Genomic DNA, 19120 nt, shown 5'->3' with positions numbered 1-19120 from the left:
TTTTTTCATAGAAATTGAAGAACCTAAAAATTGAAATGAAATAAATTTTATCATTAAATTATTTGGATAATATTTTAAATCGCTCAGTTTTGATAATGGCAACAGAAAATCAATTAAAAAGTAATAGTGACATTAATATAAGGTGTACAAATATATTCATTATTTCATTAATTATATTGATACCAATTTATAAGCTCTTACTAGAAAAAAACAGTCACCTATCGATCTGCTTGACATAATTGTACGACCGATTTATTTACCACCATTGCAATTAAATGGACATTGGTTAAATGATGGAAAAGCATTTTTAACGAATAATGGAACGACGGGTATTTCTTTAAATCTTTACTCTTATATTTTATATTCTCTACTATTTTTAAGTCAATATAAATTCACCACTTTTTGGAATTTTTTCATTTTTCATAGCTATTGGTTCTGCCAATTATCAAATCGATATAATTATATTTTCCAACAATTTAAAAGCATAATTATACATATGTATATAATATGATATATACTTAATTATGCAATCAGTTTATATCTACGTTTTTAATAAGGACTATAAAATACAGATTAATAAGACGTCTTAAAATTAATCATCGATAAAGCATTTACAAAAAATTGAATTTCAATACTTAACCTATTTGTTAAAAATATTGTAAGACACAAATTGAACAAAAATTTTTTTATTTTATTTTTTAGTTTATTTTAAAATATGTATTTAAAATCATATATATGTGTGCGTGCGTGCGTGCGTGCGTGCGCGCGCGTGTGTGTGTGTGTGTGTGTATGTGTGTGTGTATTGATGTATAAATATTTTTTATTTTTATTTCTTTCAGCAACAAGCTATATTAAAATTTTTACTTTATAAAGTACTGAATAAAAAATAAAAAAAATACAATATATATATATATAACTATGTAATTCCTTAAATACATTAGGTACAATAAATCTAGTAATAAATAGCAATAAATACGAGCATAAAAATAATTACAACGAAAATTGCTATATTTAATATTTATCGTATAATATTGTATGGTATTATATATTTATAATTTCAGTTTTTCAGAAATAAGTTAGAGAAATTATAAATGAATCACATTATAATTAGTCAGCAACTATCGATTTATCAATATTTTAAGTATCCGTGTTTTTTTACTTATTCAGTAATTTAAATAATTTTTAGCTGTAATTAATCTAAGTGGTGAAAGAATTCCATCCATTATTCAATCAGGTCCATTAAATGATGAGTATGAATTATGTGAAGTTCATTTCCACTGGGGTAAAGATAATTGTAATGGATCGGAGCATACTATCAATGGAACTTGGTAAGATAAAAACATTGATCAGTTATAAGTCAAAGCATAAGGAATAATTTATCAATTTTATGATTTAATAATATTCATGATTTAATATTACAACTTTTTCTGCATATATAATTATGTATATATATATTTTTTAATAATTACAATATTTTAGTAACAGTTTAAGATTTTATATTATTTGTTTGTTAATTTTTAATTTATTTATTTTGTATTAATATATTTACAAATAAGATTCATTTTATTGATAAAATTTGCTGGGCTTGCAATATTATTTTAAGTAGAATTTTGTTAATGTACTCGAGTATCTTTGCATAATAAAGTGAAAAACATATTTTCTGCTTTGCTTATATGCATTTGTAATAGGTATTCAATGGAAGCGCATGCAGTACATTGGAATCGGAAATACCAGATATTTGATGAATGTTTAAAATATGAAGATGGCCTGTGTATATTAGTTTTTTTGTTCTTGGTAACTTTCTCCGGCTGAACATTTTACAAAATTTTTATATTTTTAATGAAAAAGAATGTATATACATTTAAACATTTTTTTTATACCTTTTAATTTTATGAAAGCAATTTACATATATTATATAGTCATTTAAATTATATTGGGACGATAGTTTAATAAAAATTTGAATGTGTGATGTTTATGGTATATTTTTAGGTAAAAGATACAGACGATTGTATTAGCTGTGTTAAACTGGAAAAAATTACAAATAACTTGAAATATATCATAAATAAAGATTCAAAAGTGGAAATTGATGCTAGTAAGAAATATATATAAACATTAGAAATATGTATATGATTAAAGTTAATTTTCTAATTTATTATTAATTTGTTTCTGAATTTAAATAAAAAGGCACAATACAAACCATTCCAATTTATTAATATCATTAATAAATTTGAAATTATATTGTCAATCTTAGAATTCTTTTTAAAAACTTGTATAATAAGTAATTAATTAATTGAATTTCTGTTGGATATGGCATTAATATTATTTATTAAATTCTTTCTTATAGATTGTCTTTGTTGGATACGTAAAGCGAACCATTGTAAATATTATTATTTTTATAATGGTTCCTTTAACCAGCTCGATTATCCGGAATGTGCACTATGGATTATATTCCCAAATTATATACAAATCGGATCGGATCAGGTGAAAAGATGAAAATTAATATACACCGAGCCAAAGTAATTAATTTTCTTAATTTTACAGATAATGGAATTTAGGAAACTGAAAGATGAAAAAGGCAGGACAATAAAGTCAAATGTGCGTAAAATACAACATCTTGGCGACAGAAAAATTTATAAGGCAATTTGCCCATGTAAAAAGGGAACATAATTAACTTAAAGAATTTAATAAAAATTTAAGTAAAAATAATTTTTAATTAAATAATTATAACCTATTTTTTTAATCGCAACAAATTTGTGAATCAACAGCAGCACTAATTCTATCGATGGTTTCGCACATTAAAGAATAAATCCTGACGTAAAATATTTCATAATAGAGGGAATGGTCGATATTGGTATTAAAATGTTCATAATTTTCACTCTCGATTTCTTCGCTTTCATAAGCATTCTCCATCTCGTATACTTCATCATTATCAATATGTTGGCAGCATTTATTGAAAACAAAATTACTTTCATCCTCAAATTTATTAATCAATGTACACAGAAGCCAATATACTAAATGTCGCTTCGGGTTAAGTGGATGTTGATAGAGAGAAATAGGCTGTAGGCTTTGGATGCAAATATCATTAAAGCGTTTAGTAAGTTGATTTTGTTTCTTATCATGCCCGAGCCTTAACAGTATCATATGTAATTCCTTCAACATTAGACTCCAATCGTTTTGATTTGTAGCATTTTTATATATACACTTGAGCTCAGCAATGAGGGTCGAGTTGTAGAAATATGTGGGATTTCGAGCACAAAATAAATTCATCTCCAGGAAGAGTTTGCTATAGGCTACCTCCTTTTGTGCGCGTTCACTTGTTGCTACCTGTAACACTGTTTCAACAACATCCCGAATAATGTTCCAACGTACACTTGTTTTCAAATGTTCCTTAATACGAGCGTTCTTTTTATCCTCGTGGAGTTTCCAGTCGCTGCCTTTAGATGTCGCCCACAGTCGGATACTTATTGTTCCAGGATAAATATTTGGTTCAATTATAAGATTCCACGTTTCTGTTGCTACAATTGGACGCCGTGAACGAAACCAAATTGCCACTTCCACTATTTGACCAGGAAGAATTGAAACAGGATTTTTATTAAAGAAGAAGAGACTTTTTATGCGATTAGAAATGGGCATTGATGTTAATTTTGGAACTACTTTTCGCCAATCTATCGTGACAATTTGTATTCCTTTGTTCTCTAGTTTAAATTTTCTTTCGCATATTTCATCACCTTGTGCTGTAAAATTCACTGCCCACACTATGGGTGGCATTTTTTGTGAAAAAATTCTATAGACTTGCTTGGTGTCAAAAACCGAGTATGCATATTTTTGAGAATTTAAGTCTTCCTTAGATCGGCGTAATTCTCTTGTTTCCTCGCAATTCAATTTCTCAAAATAATATCCTCTTTCAAAAACAAATTCTCTGTCTTGAATCTTTAGGGCTATTCTCTCATCTGGATAGTTCAGTAACTGAATTCCGTCATCGTGAGATGTGATTGTTATTACAGGTAGTCTAATGAACTTTTCTTTAGGCTTATCTTGAAAATTCTTTCCGATAATTATTAGATTATCTGTTTCTGGCTTTTTAGGCTCTAAAACCTGTATTGCAGCCTTAAGCTCTGTTGTTCTGTGCCGTAAATAATCACCTTCTTCCCATTTTGAATGAACTGAAATTATTGTAAACAAATTATTGTAGCCTATTAAGTTTTACTAAACATCAAATAGACAAATAGAAATATGTTATGAATTTTTATTGGGAAAAATTTCAAATTCAAAACATGATCAATGAAAATTATAAATTGAAAATACAATTATATATTATGTTTAGACAAGATTTACATGATTAAAAAATGCATATAAATCGTATTTATATGAAAATAATATCAAAGATTATTATATTACATTGGATTTTTTCAATGTCCTGAAACGATTCCACCAGCATTTTTTCTTTACGTATTAAGTTTGGCAGGGCGACTCTTGTGACATTCTGGGACCGCTTCCTCGAGTCTTTACTATTAATGGTGCCATAAATGTCTTGTCCCTCTAGTTTGCTTTCCTCACCAGTATTGGATGATTTTTGGACAAGCTGCGAAAATATGGAATTGCCGCAGTAATTATTCGGGCGTGGAGTATCGGACTTTGTAGCTTCGTATATAAGGGACTGTATTTCTTTTTTAGAGCGTGAGTATTCATGAGCATTAAGGGCAAGCTCAGAGGGCTTGCGTTTTAGTTTGGCGCCAAGGTGCTTTTGATAGCGATGGTGCTCCAGCTGCCTGCGATGCCAATTCGCCAGTCTACGATCCTCTTCCGCAGGTTGTTCTAGATGAGGATTACATGGAATTAGCGGCACATTATCCAGTAACTTCAAGGGCTTATTCCGACTTGGGCTCTTATAAAGTTTATCCATTACATTACTCGATATTGAGCCTACATACTTGTGGATTTGAGGTTATTTTTCAATATAGTTCATTCATAATGGATATACATACTTATATTTTTTGGACTTCCTCATTTCAAGATCTGATTATATATATCTATTATAAGACTTTTTTATTTAAAAGACTTTTTAAAATACTTGGAATAAGAGAAAAGCTTAATTCTCTGAAGTTGCTTACAGACATTTATTTTGAAAATTACAGCGAACGGTTAAACATTGTTTTAAAATGATCTCGATGCAAATTGCGATACAAACTAATTTATATAATAATAATAATTTTCTTTTTTACTTATAAACTTATATAATTATTATTGGATTTTATTATTAAATTAACAAATGTAAAGGAAAGTATAATCATATATATTATTATTATTAATAACGGATTATTTAAATATATTTTTCAACGTATTTTCAGATTTTTTTATTTTTAAAACTAATCTTTTAAAATGAAAATTATGTTCATCATCAAAATCTATTTCATGATTTATATAAGCATACTTATATAAATTTATATGGCCTATTACACAAATGATAAATGATTTTATTTAATAAAATATATGCCCTTTACATAAAAGTTTATGTCATAGTTACAGTATATAAATTTTGTCTTGTATTATAATAAACTTCGTTAACTTATTTTATTATAACATTCATCGCCAACTCTTTTTATATTTTTTAAATGAAATTGATTCAATATTTATTGTCGTAGTATTACAAATTAAGGATTTTTGACAATTAATAAGATTAAATTTAATTTACTTTAAATAAAATATAATTATTGGAGAATATTTAACAAGATGAAAGAATTTTTCATCAAAATTAATATACAAAGTGAGATAGTCTTATATAAAAAGTATAAGAATTAATTTATTTAACTTTTGTTAGTACTTTGCTTTATACTATCTCATCATATAAGCAAGTAAAAAATATATAATAATTTACATGAAGAAAATTATAGAAATAATAAATTTTATTAATTTTATTACATTAAATTAGTATGATCCACAAATTCTACCCTAAACATCAACATACAGTTTCAACAACACTTTTTAAAAAACATTCCTAAAACACATTGCGCATAAATGGTTAATAACAACTGAAAATAGAAAAAAATACTTGTCTAATTTTTGTCGTTTTCCGACTTTTGGTAATTCAAGCAATACATTATTACATATAAATATTTGTTTAAAAACGACACAGTATGTACAGATAAATTACATGTTATTAGTTTATAAATATTTATTTCAATAATATAACAATAATAAATTAAATCTTATTTAATTACAATAGTTTTCAAATGTAATTAATTAATTAACTACATTTGCTAATTAGCATTTATTTACGGACACAAGTTAATTATATAAATATCAAATTATTGTGCTTATAAATTATGAAAACAATTTTATTAATTTATCCAACATGTAGTAAAATATTATTTTATTAAATTGCATTTATAAATCAATTATTGAAGAAATAATATATTTTAAATAAAATACAATTAAGTGTGAATAAAGTGTAGGCAGTAGCGCGAAGGGCGTAGTCCCTTAAATAACAATACAGTTTTTAAGCATTAAATTAATAACATGAAAACCTGTCCACAGGCAGATAGTATGCACTATCGTGCCATTAAATTCTCTAATTGCCGACTAGCGTCGTTACTTCCTTCGCCGTCGTCGCCTCTTCACTCGTTCCCTCCGCAAGTCGCAGTCGGGATAGAGAGTCTCGCACTTAGCACGACCAAGTCCTAGTACCGATGCCTTAACAGAGTCCAGCATTGCCGACCATGGATTCTGGTTCAGCATTCGACCCGCTGTCCAACTCATGCTCATACTGCCATGAAATATTAACCGTTTTATTTCATTGTTTTTATTTGTTTATATTTCGTAGGAAGGGAGTACATTTAATTAAAGTTAATTTCTCCTCGAAATCATTACACGTAAAAGAATAAAATTAGCCCAGATGATTTATATCAATAGGGATACAATTTAATTGTAAATATTATCTTATAATTGATGAATTTTAAGTGTTGGTTTTATTCTATTTTATGTAATTACTTGATATTTATTTTGTATGTAAATATTCGTCATTGATATTATAAAATTAATATTTTAATTAATATAATATTTATATAAAAGTAATGTAATAAATTTAATTAGTTTGTAAAGGAATACCGAATTCGACATTTCTATCTATAACTTTATAAAAATTGACATATACTATTAAAAAAATTATTTATATTAATAAGAACAAAATAACAGTTTATTATATATATATATATATGTATATAGTATAATTATAATTATAAAGTTAATATTATTGAAAATTTTAATTTAGTTCTAATTGCCCTTATATTGTACTCCATTATTTGAAGAAGCGATTTGAATATAATATGCACCTCCAGGCAGGAATCCAGATACGTTGTCCACCTTGAGTGTTTCTAGAGTATCGGTTGTCCTCACAAAGTATACGTCGTAGGCAGTTACCAGAGTCGGCAGGGGCCACCAGCGCGGCTTCGATAGATCTTAGGACTCTATGGGCTAGTTCATCAATTTCCGCGTTACCTTCTGCGTAGGCAAGTGACGGTGCGTCAAGGACATGTCTACGGAAGCGCTGATCGATACTCGCGACAACCGTCGATGCTGTTGTCGTTGTGGTCATCATCGGTGCCTGCATCCAACAACATTTGCTTTTATTTGACTTCATCGTCTTGTTTTAATATTATGATTACTGCAGTCAGTCGCTTATCGTTAATATGCTATTTTAATAAATTTGTATTTCATTCGTATAATGTATTTTCCCCCTCATTTTATACGACTAAAAGTGTAAATTTGTTTTAAAATAATAATTTGCTGGAAATACATTCCAACTAATATAAATTCATAATTTATAACGGCATAATCTTTCCAAATAAGAAGAAATTGAGTATTAGCAGTAATTATGAATTTTTTACACATTTAAGATTCTTATTTAAGCTCATATATTTTAATTAGCCAAACTATTTTATTACTCGATATTATATAATTGAATAAATATAATTGAAAAATACTCTAAGAAAGTCATGTTATACATTGGCGAGTGACGAACAATGAGATAAATATAATGTGCAGCTAATAGACTATATACAGCAATGTAAGAAGGTGCTGTAAAAGGATATAAACTTTTATTTATTTTACGGGGTAACACACCGTTATATTCATGAGAAGTTGAATGACGAAGAGTCCAAAAGAAAGGAAAGCAAGTGCCGTGAGGGCGATTTCGAAGAAATCCTTAATCGACAGATCATGACCTTTATCCTTCTCATGGTATATCGGATGTTCGTCTTCGTTATTATGCTGACTTGGCAAGTAGATATGCTGCTCATGTATCGCTGGTACAAATCTGTGATTATGCGAGAGAGGTGGTGCACCATTCAAAGGGATGCCGTAGCTTGGATAACTATAGCCTGTTGGCGCTGACATCATGTGATCACCTTTTTTACATATTCTATATATTTTTGTTTTTAATAGCCCGAAAAGAATAAAACTTCTATTCTTTTGGTATTAATATATTTCTAATAATTACATATATAAGATTGCGATTTATAAATTATCGAATTATGTTTTCATAATTACGTTCTATTTTCAATGTGGACTAGCACACGTGACAATAAATTATAATAACTAAGTTATAATAATATAACGCTAATTATTGTAAAGAATTTATATTTTTATGCAACAGTTAATTTTTTATTTATATGTAAATAAAATTGATCTAAATAAATAAATAAAATAATATATATATAAATATATAATAAATATATAATATATATATATATAAATAAAATAATAAAGGATCTAAATAAATAACACTTTCATTGTTCCAAGTGTGATTCAATAGGAATAATCTTTTATTATTGTCATAAAAATGGAGATTTTGTATCAATTCAATAGTTTTGTTACTGTATTTTTAATCGAAATTTTTAAATTTTTATACTCGCAACAATTACTTTTTATAGAGTTCTTTACATTTTGTGATTACTTCGTGAAAAATACGAGAATAAGTCGAGCTGCAAATTTTAGGATTACCCCAATTAAAGATCTATGATTATCTTTACTTGAATTCATTTAAAAAATGTTCATTTAACATTTATAACATTAAAATTATTTGTTGCACAAATTACTTGGCTATGATATTTATACTGTTGAATTTGTTAATAAAAATATATCTATAGTATAAAATTTAAATAAAGATTAACATTATATCTATTACAAATATAAAAAAAGATTAAATATAATAAAAATCTGGAAAATTTTTTAATTTCTTGAATAAAAATGATTATACATATTGAAATAAAAAATATAATTTTACTATGTTGAACTAAATATTATTAAAAGCATAATAATCGCTATTTTATAATTAATAAGAATTGTATTAATAATATATAAAAAAAACTAATAATAGCTTTGTTCTTTTAATATATCATAATTTTTAACTTTTTTATTTCTGTAGATGTGTGTATACTTATGAATATGAGAGGATAAGGTATCATGTTTTCATTATAAAATAATTTTAAATTCATAAGCAAAATAAGACAAACCTCCAGGCTTTCCAATTTTTCCTGTAGAGATAGGACTTGGTACAGAGTATCCACTTATTTCTCCTTCAAATTCTTCGATATCCCCCTCAGATTCAGAATCTTCATAGACTTCGTGTTTTTTATTGAAAGTATTACTCGGAGAATAATGACGATATATATCATCCAGAGTCGTTGTTCTGTTACATTTTTATACGCTTTAGAGTCATTATATATTTTTTTATTATAAATAGTAATAACATAATAAAATTATTAACAGAAAAATTATATTTCATAAAAAAATTAAAAAATTAAAATCATTAACTCGAAATTTGTTTGAATAAAATTTTTCTTCGATATCGAATATATTTTTTAATTTGAATCTTAATTCTGATGAAAACTAATAATGAAAGTATTCAAAAGTTGTAATTTAAGCATACATATAACCTATTTGAACAAGTATTCTAAAATATTCTGAATCTGTTTATTCGTCATTAAAATTTGACAGTTTATTTATATATATATATATATATATATACTATAAAAATAAAATCAACCTATGCAACCAATCTTTATATTTTAAACTGCCTTCATCGGATAAAAGTTTGTCATGAACGGTGATATTTTGTTCTCCCAAAAAATCGGGTATAGAATTCCCTGATGAAAATTCATTTCGACGCTTCACTCGAACTGTTCCGATTTCCTTGAATATCTCCTCAGCAATATATCCATGACAAAGATACTGATTCATTTGCTTTCTGCAAATATATAAAGGATACTATAAAAAATATTAACTTAAATTTTATTCAACGAAACTCTGTATATTAATTAACTGTATAATAATAATAATAATAGTAATAATAATTTACTTATTTTAAGTAAATTTTAAGTACTCCTAACAATTATTTGAGTTTCATACATTTACAAGAGTAAAGAAATTTGCATATACCTGTGATATTCCATTTCGTCTAATGCTGATACGAACGAGCCATCAGTTAAAATATTATCGGTCGATTTCGATATATTATCGCTGTAATGTTGGCCCATGAGAAAAACAGAGCCGGGGAGCAGATCCACGGATAGAATGTCATTGCGGTCAATACAAAATTCATTACCATCGTCGTAACATTCGTGTGTACAAGCCACTCCACCGATTAATATAGACAACACTACCAAATTCATATCACGAGCAAATTTGTGAAAAAACAGAGAAGACTGTTACAAAGTCGCTCGTTCGAGGACCGAATGGGTATGAAAGTCTTGGGCGACACGCTCCCAATGCTCGTCGCGTAAAATAATTGGCATAACTGTAAGCCATGCTCATGAAACTGGAAAGTCACACGTTCCTCATCACCTACAAACGTCAGGGCAATTGTTCTGAACCGTAATGCAACAATCAATATCTCTTGAGAAACAATTTTGTTATTATAATTACAGACTAACCTGTCCCCACTGTGTATTATTAATATTTTCTTTCTCAATAATATCTTAATAGTTCAAAGTTATTTGTAGACAAGAAATAATTAAATATATTTTCCATACCTCCTTTAATTAAAATATAAATTAAACATTTTTATTACAAGTAAGTTAGAAATTAAAGCCATATTAACATTTAGCTGTTTATTTACTTATTGCTTATTTAAATTAAGTCATAAATTATTTTATTTAAATTTGTTTAAAATTGTTTTTATTTAAATCGTAATTCTTTATGATCTTTTTCTATGAAACTGTGTAAATTTATGTTTATAATATATTAGATTATATGTATTATTAATTATATGTATTAATGTATAATACGCAATTATGTATTTTTATGAAATTGACTTTTTTTAAGCATTATCATTAGAAAAATGTAATGTCAAAATTGATTAATTAGTCTTTAACTCAGAATATATTTTCATTAAAAAATACCTATGTTATATTCATATAATAGTTATATAATAATTTTCCTAATTTGTAATATATATTTTTATATACTTTTATATGATTTCAATTAAAAATGTATCAACAATTTTATTAAAAATGATCTATTATAAAATAGTTTTAATGAACATTATTTCAAATAAACACAGAAATAAACAAATAAACAATATTACAAAAAGTATATTACATTTTGTTACGGATTAAAAAGTTGAAAATCGAAAGTGGGAGAATCAAAAAAGTTGAAAATCGAAAGTGGGAGAATCAGAAAAGTTGAAAGTCGAAAGTGGAAGAGGTATGAACGCGCAATTCAGTTATTTAAACTAAACACCAGCAACGAACGTTCCAGGCTATACCCTGTTGACACGTCACGACCAATATCGTCATGGTAACAAACACCGGCGTTTAAGGAATAGTGCGATAATATTTAAGGGCTGCAACTCAGTTAGCCTCAGTCTAGTAACAATTATAAAGTCATTATAGCATGCGCATTATTCACCTTCAAGCTTTTCTCTATAGTTATCACTCACTGTAGCGATATAAATACGTAATCATTAATCAAGTAATTAATCTAAGAAAGAAATAGTGACGCTATATTCTAGAATTCATTAAACTAATCATAAATTAATAACGCACTTGTGCTAATATAAAACAACAGTAAAAACATAAAATTCATTATTATATATGCTCACGGATAAGGCCGACACATACACAGGTGACGGGACCAACGCATACTATTATATATGCTCATGGATAAGACCGACGCATATACAGGTGACGGGACAATGCATATTATTATTATTATATGCTCACGGATTAAACCAACGCATATTACAACAAAAAGTATATACACTCATCAACACGTATCAATAGAGAAGAAACTTCACATATTTAATGCAATCATACCATAATTCATATACTTCATGATCATTAATTATTCATTATATTATTATATTTAATAAAGGGAAAGAAAAATAAATACTGTCCCTTCCACTTGCCAGCAATATCTCCACCCAACATCTAAAGAAGGTCTTCAGTCTGATCTCAGATAATTTGGTCCTTCGATCCGGATAAGTGGAATTCAGTGTATTTGTCCAGGACTATTATATCGAAAGAAAAATAGTCATAATATATTATTGCACGCAGACAATCATTAAATAAAGAAATTTTTTTCATTACTGTAAATACACCATTATTGTACTCATTATAACAAAATGTCAACTCAAAACAAAAAAGAAATAAACGAATCAGTGAGTGCAAATAATTCCATCGTTCACGAACCCACTACACGTAATTCAACTAAGGATAAGCTAACAAACGAGAAAATATTAAAGGCCAAATCACAGTGGACACGGATTACCACTATTAATACACTAATTGACAATCTCAACGCAGAGTACACAGACAGTGACCTCTGTACAGTACGAGTAATAAAAAATACCATTGATGATTTACACAGCAAATTCATGATAGAACATGACTGCGTAGAAGCTACCTGGCCACAATCAGGCATCACTCATGAATACGTTACAGAAAATGCCTTATTAAAGGAAGCAATTTGTCATGCAAAGGCAACAACGGTGATCATGAAATTATGCCAACAACTGGGCGATTCGACACAACAAGGGCAAACTAACAATAAAGAGGAAAAGACAGTTCATGAAGACTCACAAGCAATCACGTGCCTTCCCGACATTCCTATTCCAAAATTTACCGGAGATTATTTGGAATGGCCTATGTTTACGGATTTATTTCAATCATTATTTCTCAAAAGTAAAAAATTAAGTGATGTGCAAAAAATTACACTACCTGTGCAACTGTCTAGAAGGATCCGCAGCAAGGATAATATCAGGCATATCCCTGCAAAACACATGTCTGCATACCGCATGGAACAAACTGTTAGAGAAATATAATTCTCCCAGACTGGGGGAATCCAATCGAGGACCACGAAATCTGCTACATAATTAGAAAAATTAATGAGCAGATTGACTAATTTATTAGAAGCAATAAAACAATATGATATCCCAGATGCATGGGACGCTTTAATGGTACACATTGCATTAGTGCACATAGACGACCAAACAAGAACAGCATGAGAACAATCATTAGGGAACAATAATGCATACCCAATGTTCGCACAATTAAGAACATTCATATTGGCCAAGGTATAAGAACTAGAAAACGTTACACTTTTACTATTTTACATATATTGAAAAATAATAAAGATTAAATCGGAATATAATATTAGTTATAATATCAATAAATTAATTTATAACGTAAGTTTTATTTATTATCAGTAAATTGTGCAATATGTTTTAATACTAGTTAGTTGAATAATAATGAACAAGATTCTTTGCATATCAAATAATATTAAATACAGTATATTTTATTTTTTATTTATATTTTTATTTGATTTATAGTATATTTATATTTTAAAATATGATTAGGTGAAGCGAAGTAAATCATGGAATTTACTACTCCGAATAACTTTTCATTCGTTAAATACAATTGTTAAAAAAAATTAAATTATTATTTAATCATTATAAAACTATTTTTTGGTATATTTTTTGATGATGACATAATAACTTGTTTTTATTACGATCTTCATTGCCTGTTATCTTAGTATTAAAATATTTTCTAATAATACGCTATAAATATAGTTTATTTATATAGATATTTATATAGATTCATTTTGTTTATTTAGATTACAGATTTCATGACATATTTAATATACTCTCTATTCAATGAATGTTTTATATAATTATAGATATTAGTTGCTTTTTGGAAATTTCTTGACGAAATAGCCTTGATTTGAGAAACATTAAAAAAAAAAGACAGGTATTGAATTTATATTATTAAAACAACTTGAATTTTCGCCTATTATATAAGAAATTAACGGAGCATAATTATTCCAATGAAACACGATTCCTTTTAGTATTTTGGATATATATTTGTACATGGTTGACTATTAATTCACAAAGTAAGGTAACACAGGAAATAATAAATCCTAGAATTAACACTGTTACTAATTTTTGTTTCAAGAATTGATCAAATACCATAGTACTATTTTCATTAGTAAGTAAGGTGTATTTTTTATTGTTTTTTTTATTATTATCGATTCTCCACTTCATCCATAGACCAGTATCAGTTATACGTTGAAATATTTTGTCAAATTCGATAACATATGGTGAAGCTTCAGATAAAATATATCCTTTTGGACCGGTCCAAAAAACATAATTATTGAGAATCTTCATTCTAGGCGCTTCATTATGAGTGCTGCGCACTATACTGGCTGCCGCTACCGATTTATCTATCAAACAACCTATTTTAGGATTTTCCAATACTCTGCTTGGACAGTTCAATAAGTCCGTGACCAGTTTGACCTTTTTTTTTAAGCGTCCTGTTAATTCATTTTCCTCATAAAATATTATTTTTGCATAATTATTGTGTGTTTCTAAAGTAATATCAGCATTTATTAAGTCATTGATAGATTCATAGGGACCCATGTTGACTTCATTTAGATTCTTGTCAGCTAATTTTGCGTACCAATTAGTGGAATATTTATAAGACATAAGAAATAGAAGTACAAAAAATAATCGCTCTATAGATCGTCGTGGTAGCTTTGGTATAGGATTACCTAGGAGAATTTGAAAAATGTAATACGATGACCAATATTGCCCATTAAATTTGCAAATCTTAATAATTAGGTACATCAAACCAACGTGAGCGATGATACTTGCTATTATAAGTGAGATATTGAATTGTACCCATAAGGAAGATTGAAATATTGGGACTAGAGCAATTACTTCGTCTAACCATATTACATCACTATGCTCATTGTATAACTTTTCACTTCTATTCTGTATATTAAAATACATAAATACTTGATTGGCTCCATAGTTGATCTGTCCCTCTATAATTAAATCTATTAAATTAACGCAAGCATTTCCAAACGGCTCGAAATAATTTGTGATGTTAGGAGTTATTAAATTCATTGAGAAGTTTAGATATTCTGATGTAATTAATAAGGAGCCATAATCTGAGCCATTTATATTTATCGGATTACCGGCTAAATCTCTATCAAAATTAACTGCAGGTGGTTGAACTATTAAAGCTACATTAAATGGATAGCCATTCATTTGCTTCAATTTGTTTAAAAATATGGTGATCCCGGAGCAAAAGCAAGTAACCGAATAAACATTTGTAAATGGATTATAAGTACTCACTAGAATATTACTTTTGCAAATGCTGTCATCTGTCACTAATTGAATAATTGTAATTTCAAGAAATTTTTTTGTCCATGCATATTTTAATATCGCGTTAATTGATTTTGTTGAAATCTGCTTGCGAATATTTAAAATAAATAAACAAATAGGTCTTATATTATGTGATAGGTTCATAATAAATTTTATATTTTGTTTAAAATCAATCTTCATTGATTCGACTGAATCTTTATATTCGAAATTGACATGAAGTAATGAAAGAAATAATGTGGTATATCTTGGATTTTGTAGCAGTGGACGTTCAGGATTTGTATATAAACGAAAATCTTTAAATATCGATGATTTAATTATTAGAACTGGTCTTCTAATTGATATTTGTTTAACTATAAAATTAACATCTATATGATAATTTTTACTTAAACATTCATATTCATAATTTCGTATTATTATTGACACTTGATAGGGTTTTACTTCATTTAAAACACATTTTATCATATTACTAATATAAGCAGATTGTTGCACATTTATAGCATTACATTTTTCATAGTCCAAATTTACAAATAAATATATTACAATAATAGTCAGTTGTTTTAATTTTTTTTTATCATGTAATAAATGCATTTTCGCTTATTAATCAGTAAAAATTAAATTATTAGCTATCCATTATTATATACACATCTTTTAAAATATTATAAATCCAGGAATTGAAAGATTACATTCTCGACTATAGAAATCTAATTCACTTTTTATAATTGTAAGATATTTAGTATGTTTGGAAATCTGCAAATCAAAAAAAATTATAATAAACGATTTATATTATAATTGAAATTTTTTTAAAATTCAATTAAATTTACATAAACATATTAAATAATATTCCGATTAAAGGAAATATAATACATTCACAAGCACATTAGATGGTAATTAATTACATAATAATACATTTAATATTATTGACTTAAACTATTTAAGAATTTTTAAATACATTTTACTTGGCTCAAAGTTACTTACCAAAATATTACAAGTATAAAATTTTAGTATTTTATAATTTTAGCTACTTCACAGATAATACAACTTAAACGAGAAGCTTAAAAATTTACGCAGTTTATCTTTTATATTTATCAACTGTTCAATGTTTTCTTATATTAATTAATTTTGTTTTTTTTTTAATATTCAAGATAATTTTATATTTCGGATAAAATAAATTCTAGTGAAATAATTAATATTAGTTTCAACAATTTTTTATTTCACAAATTCAAATATTTTAGGTCCAGAATATAATTTATTTTATATCATTTAGCCGGACTAATATTACTAATAATTTTTATCGACTGCTCTTTTTCTCGAGGAACAGAAAGAATAAAGTATTGTCATTGTTAATTACAATTTTCTGAATATCATCTACATAAGCAATTCATTTAATGAAAATAATTATATCATTTATTATATACTAGATACTACTTTAATTAACTGAGTAATATTTTCATTTTTAATGGTATTAATTGATTGATGGCAACTATTAATTATTTTAATTAACTAAAAAATGCAGATCATTTCTAATATCATAATATTTCACAGTTAGACATACACATTTCAAGGATTTGAATTAAATTTTCTAGAAAAGCTTAAGATATAACAAATTGTGTGACAATTAATTACCACAGAATTGATAAAATAATATTTAGTTATACATATTCATCCTTTATATCAATTTATCATTTTTATTTTATTAATAAAAGTAGATTAAATTTAGTTTAACAATTTGAAACATTCAAGGTATTTTTATTCGGGATATTTTTAATGAAGAAAAATTGAATGGAAATAAAATCATTAATTTGCTAAAAAATAATTTCACGATCAGGAGTACAATAAGTTTGGATTTTTTATTATAAATTATTTCCTATTGAAAAGATTCATTGAAATGTTTAACGTATTAGAATTAGTATTAATAATATACACTAATTGAATTATATAAAATAATATATATAGAATATAATTTATTCACTAATAATGTTAAATGTAAAATTTTTGTTTTAGAAGAAATAAGAGACAAATAGAAGAATAAGAAAAGAAGTAAATAAAAGAATTCAAAAAATTAAAAGTCACAAATAGAAAAGTAAAGTAAATAACTGAAGATATGATAGGCGACTATTTACGACAAAAATATATAATACATGTAAAACAAATATTACTTAATAAAATTAACCAATATAATATTAATAAAAAAATAAGATCAATACAACGTCAATCGCAAAATAGTAAGTAATAACAAGTAATTGAGTCTTCAAGTAAACTAATGCTTCGGTCATAAATTGAATTAATATGAATAATATAATAATTATCTTGATATACCATTAGTAAAATTTTATGAATTGACAAAATACATGATAGTGGCATTATCATAATATTTTTTTGGTACAGAAATACGTCGTACAAAACAGCACAAGTCTAATTTAAATAGCAAAAGCATTGAGAAAATTGTAACTACCATTACTTGTAAATTAAAATAATAATAAAATTCTTCACAATAGCGAACAATTTGTATTGGGCATTTTGATAATGAAAGAAAAATTTACAACAGTTTGCAAGAAAAAAAGTGTATTGATTTATGGGTTATTTATAGATTCTACACACGCGTATAGCTACTACACATATACATATATATCTGTTTTGCCTGTTTGTAGAATCACAATAGTTTTATTGCTATACGTATATGCCTATTATTTGATTGGATATTCCAATGACATTTTTATTTTGCATAAATTTACAGTTATTATATTCTAAACTTCTTGTTTTTTAACTTTTAATCATTAACAATTGAGTGATAGTGAAAATGGGTAAAATAAAAATAACATAAAAATGTCGGATATAATAATAGAAGAAAAAAGGAATATGAGAAATAGATCATACAGTGGAATCTAATGTATATAATATAGTATATAATCTGCTGTAATAAAGAATAATTATTAATTTTCTCGTTGTTGGTTTTTTTCTTTTTTGAGGAAATTTCAGTCAATGTCATTGATTGTCACTAACATTGTAATTATGTAAATATAAAATACATCTGTCAAACTTTTATTATTTAAATCAATCTATCTTATCGAAATTAGTTTCTCTAATACACAGCGAAATAATCTTTTTATCGTTCGTATTAATTAATAGAGCCACTGATATGGATCTTAAAACATAATATTTCATTTCATAGGTTTACAATTTTATTATATTTCCTATTATTATTAATATGTATTAATTTATACACTACACAAACATTTATACAAAATAAAAAAAAAATGTTTTTAGCAAATTAATGTACTAATGAACTTCTACTCTGGTAAATAGAAACCTTATGTTATTGTAATGCATTACAGAAATATAAGAAATACTAATATTCAAATGTAAACAGAAAATAATTCATGTGTGATTACTTACGTATTATTATTTGTGTTTTAATTGCTTAATAATCAATAACTAATACATTGATTATAATATATATAA

The 19120-nt window shown here is 26.4% G+C and overlaps 3 protein-coding genes across 3 annotated transcripts; 1 reads left to right on the top strand and 2 right to left on the bottom strand.

Annotated features, from left to right (window-relative positions):
* Nucleotides 1-31: 31 nt before the first annotated feature.
* Nucleotides 32-2667, top strand: LOC105365229 (carbonic anhydrase 2-like). Its single transcript, XM_011503338.1, has 7 exons — nucleotides 32-120; nucleotides 195-329; nucleotides 1187-1328; nucleotides 1689-1794; nucleotides 1990-2092; nucleotides 2345-2481; nucleotides 2542-2667. The coding sequence occupies exons 1-7, from the start codon at nucleotides 96-98 to the stop codon at nucleotides 2665-2667; spliced, it is 774 nt and encodes a 257-aa protein (XP_011501640.1). The 5' UTR covers nucleotides 32-95.
* Nucleotides 2668-2736: 69 nt separating this feature from the next.
* LOC105365218 (MYCBP-associated protein) lies at nucleotides 2737-4903 on the bottom strand. Its single transcript, XM_011503328.1, has 2 exons — nucleotides 4399-4903; nucleotides 2737-4163 (listed from the first exon to the last, which is right to left on the bottom strand). The coding sequence occupies exons 1-2, from the start codon at nucleotides 4901-4903 to the stop codon at nucleotides 2737-2739; spliced, it is 1932 nt and encodes a 643-aa protein (XP_011501630.1).
* Nucleotides 4904-6588: 1685 nt separating this feature from the next.
* On the bottom strand, nucleotides 6589-10448 carry LOC105365210 (uncharacterized). The gene is made up of 6 exons (XM_011503318.1): nucleotides 10435-10448; nucleotides 10043-10243; nucleotides 9510-9685; nucleotides 8119-8375; nucleotides 7329-7600; nucleotides 6589-6763 (listed from the first exon to the last, which is right to left on the bottom strand). The coding sequence occupies exons 1-6, from the start codon at nucleotides 10446-10448 to the stop codon at nucleotides 6589-6591; spliced, it is 1095 nt and encodes a 364-aa protein (XP_011501620.1).
* Between the last annotated feature and the right edge of the window lie 8672 nt (nucleotides 10449-19120).

Source organism: Ceratosolen solmsi, unplaced genomic scaffold, assembly GCF_000503995.2.
Source record: "Ceratosolen solmsi marchali unplaced genomic scaffold, CerSol_1.0 scaffold10, whole genome shotgun sequence".
Lineage (NCBI taxonomy): Eukaryota > Metazoa > Arthropoda > Insecta > Hymenoptera > Agaonidae > Ceratosolen > Ceratosolen solmsi.
Note: the sequence above shows the minus strand (reverse complement) of the source record. Positions and strands in the feature narration are given on the sequence as shown.

Excerpts from the sequence above, each read along its gene's own strand:
- LOC105365229 (XM_011503338.1), top strand. The coding sequence starts at position 96 with ATGGCAACAGAAAATCAATTAAAAA. Across the intron at positions 1,795-1,989 it reads TATTAGTTTTTTTGTTCTTG|GTAAAAGATACAGACGATTG; the intron begins GTAACTTTCTCC and ends GTATATTTTTAG. Across the intron at positions 2,482-2,541 it reads TACAAATCGGATCGGATCAG|ATAATGGAATTTAGGAAACT; the intron begins GTGAAAAGATGA and ends TTAATTTTACAG.
- LOC105365218 (XM_011503328.1), bottom strand. The coding sequence starts at position 4,903 with ATGGATAAACTTTATAAGAGCCCAAGTCGGAATAAGCCCTTGAAGTTA. Across the intron at positions 4,164-4,398 it reads GGACATTGAAAAAATCCAAT|TTCATTCAAAATGGGAAGAA; the intron begins GTAATATAATAA and ends CAATAATTTCAG.
- LOC105365210 (XM_011503318.1), bottom strand. Across the intron at positions 9,686-10,042 it reads TATAAAGATTGGTTGCATAG|AACAACGACTCTGGATGATA; the intron begins GTTGATTTTATT and ends AAAATGTAACAG. Across the intron at positions 7,601-8,118 it reads AACTTCTCATGAATATAACG|GCACCGATGATGACCACAAC; the intron begins GTGTGTTACCCC and ends TGTTGGATGCAG.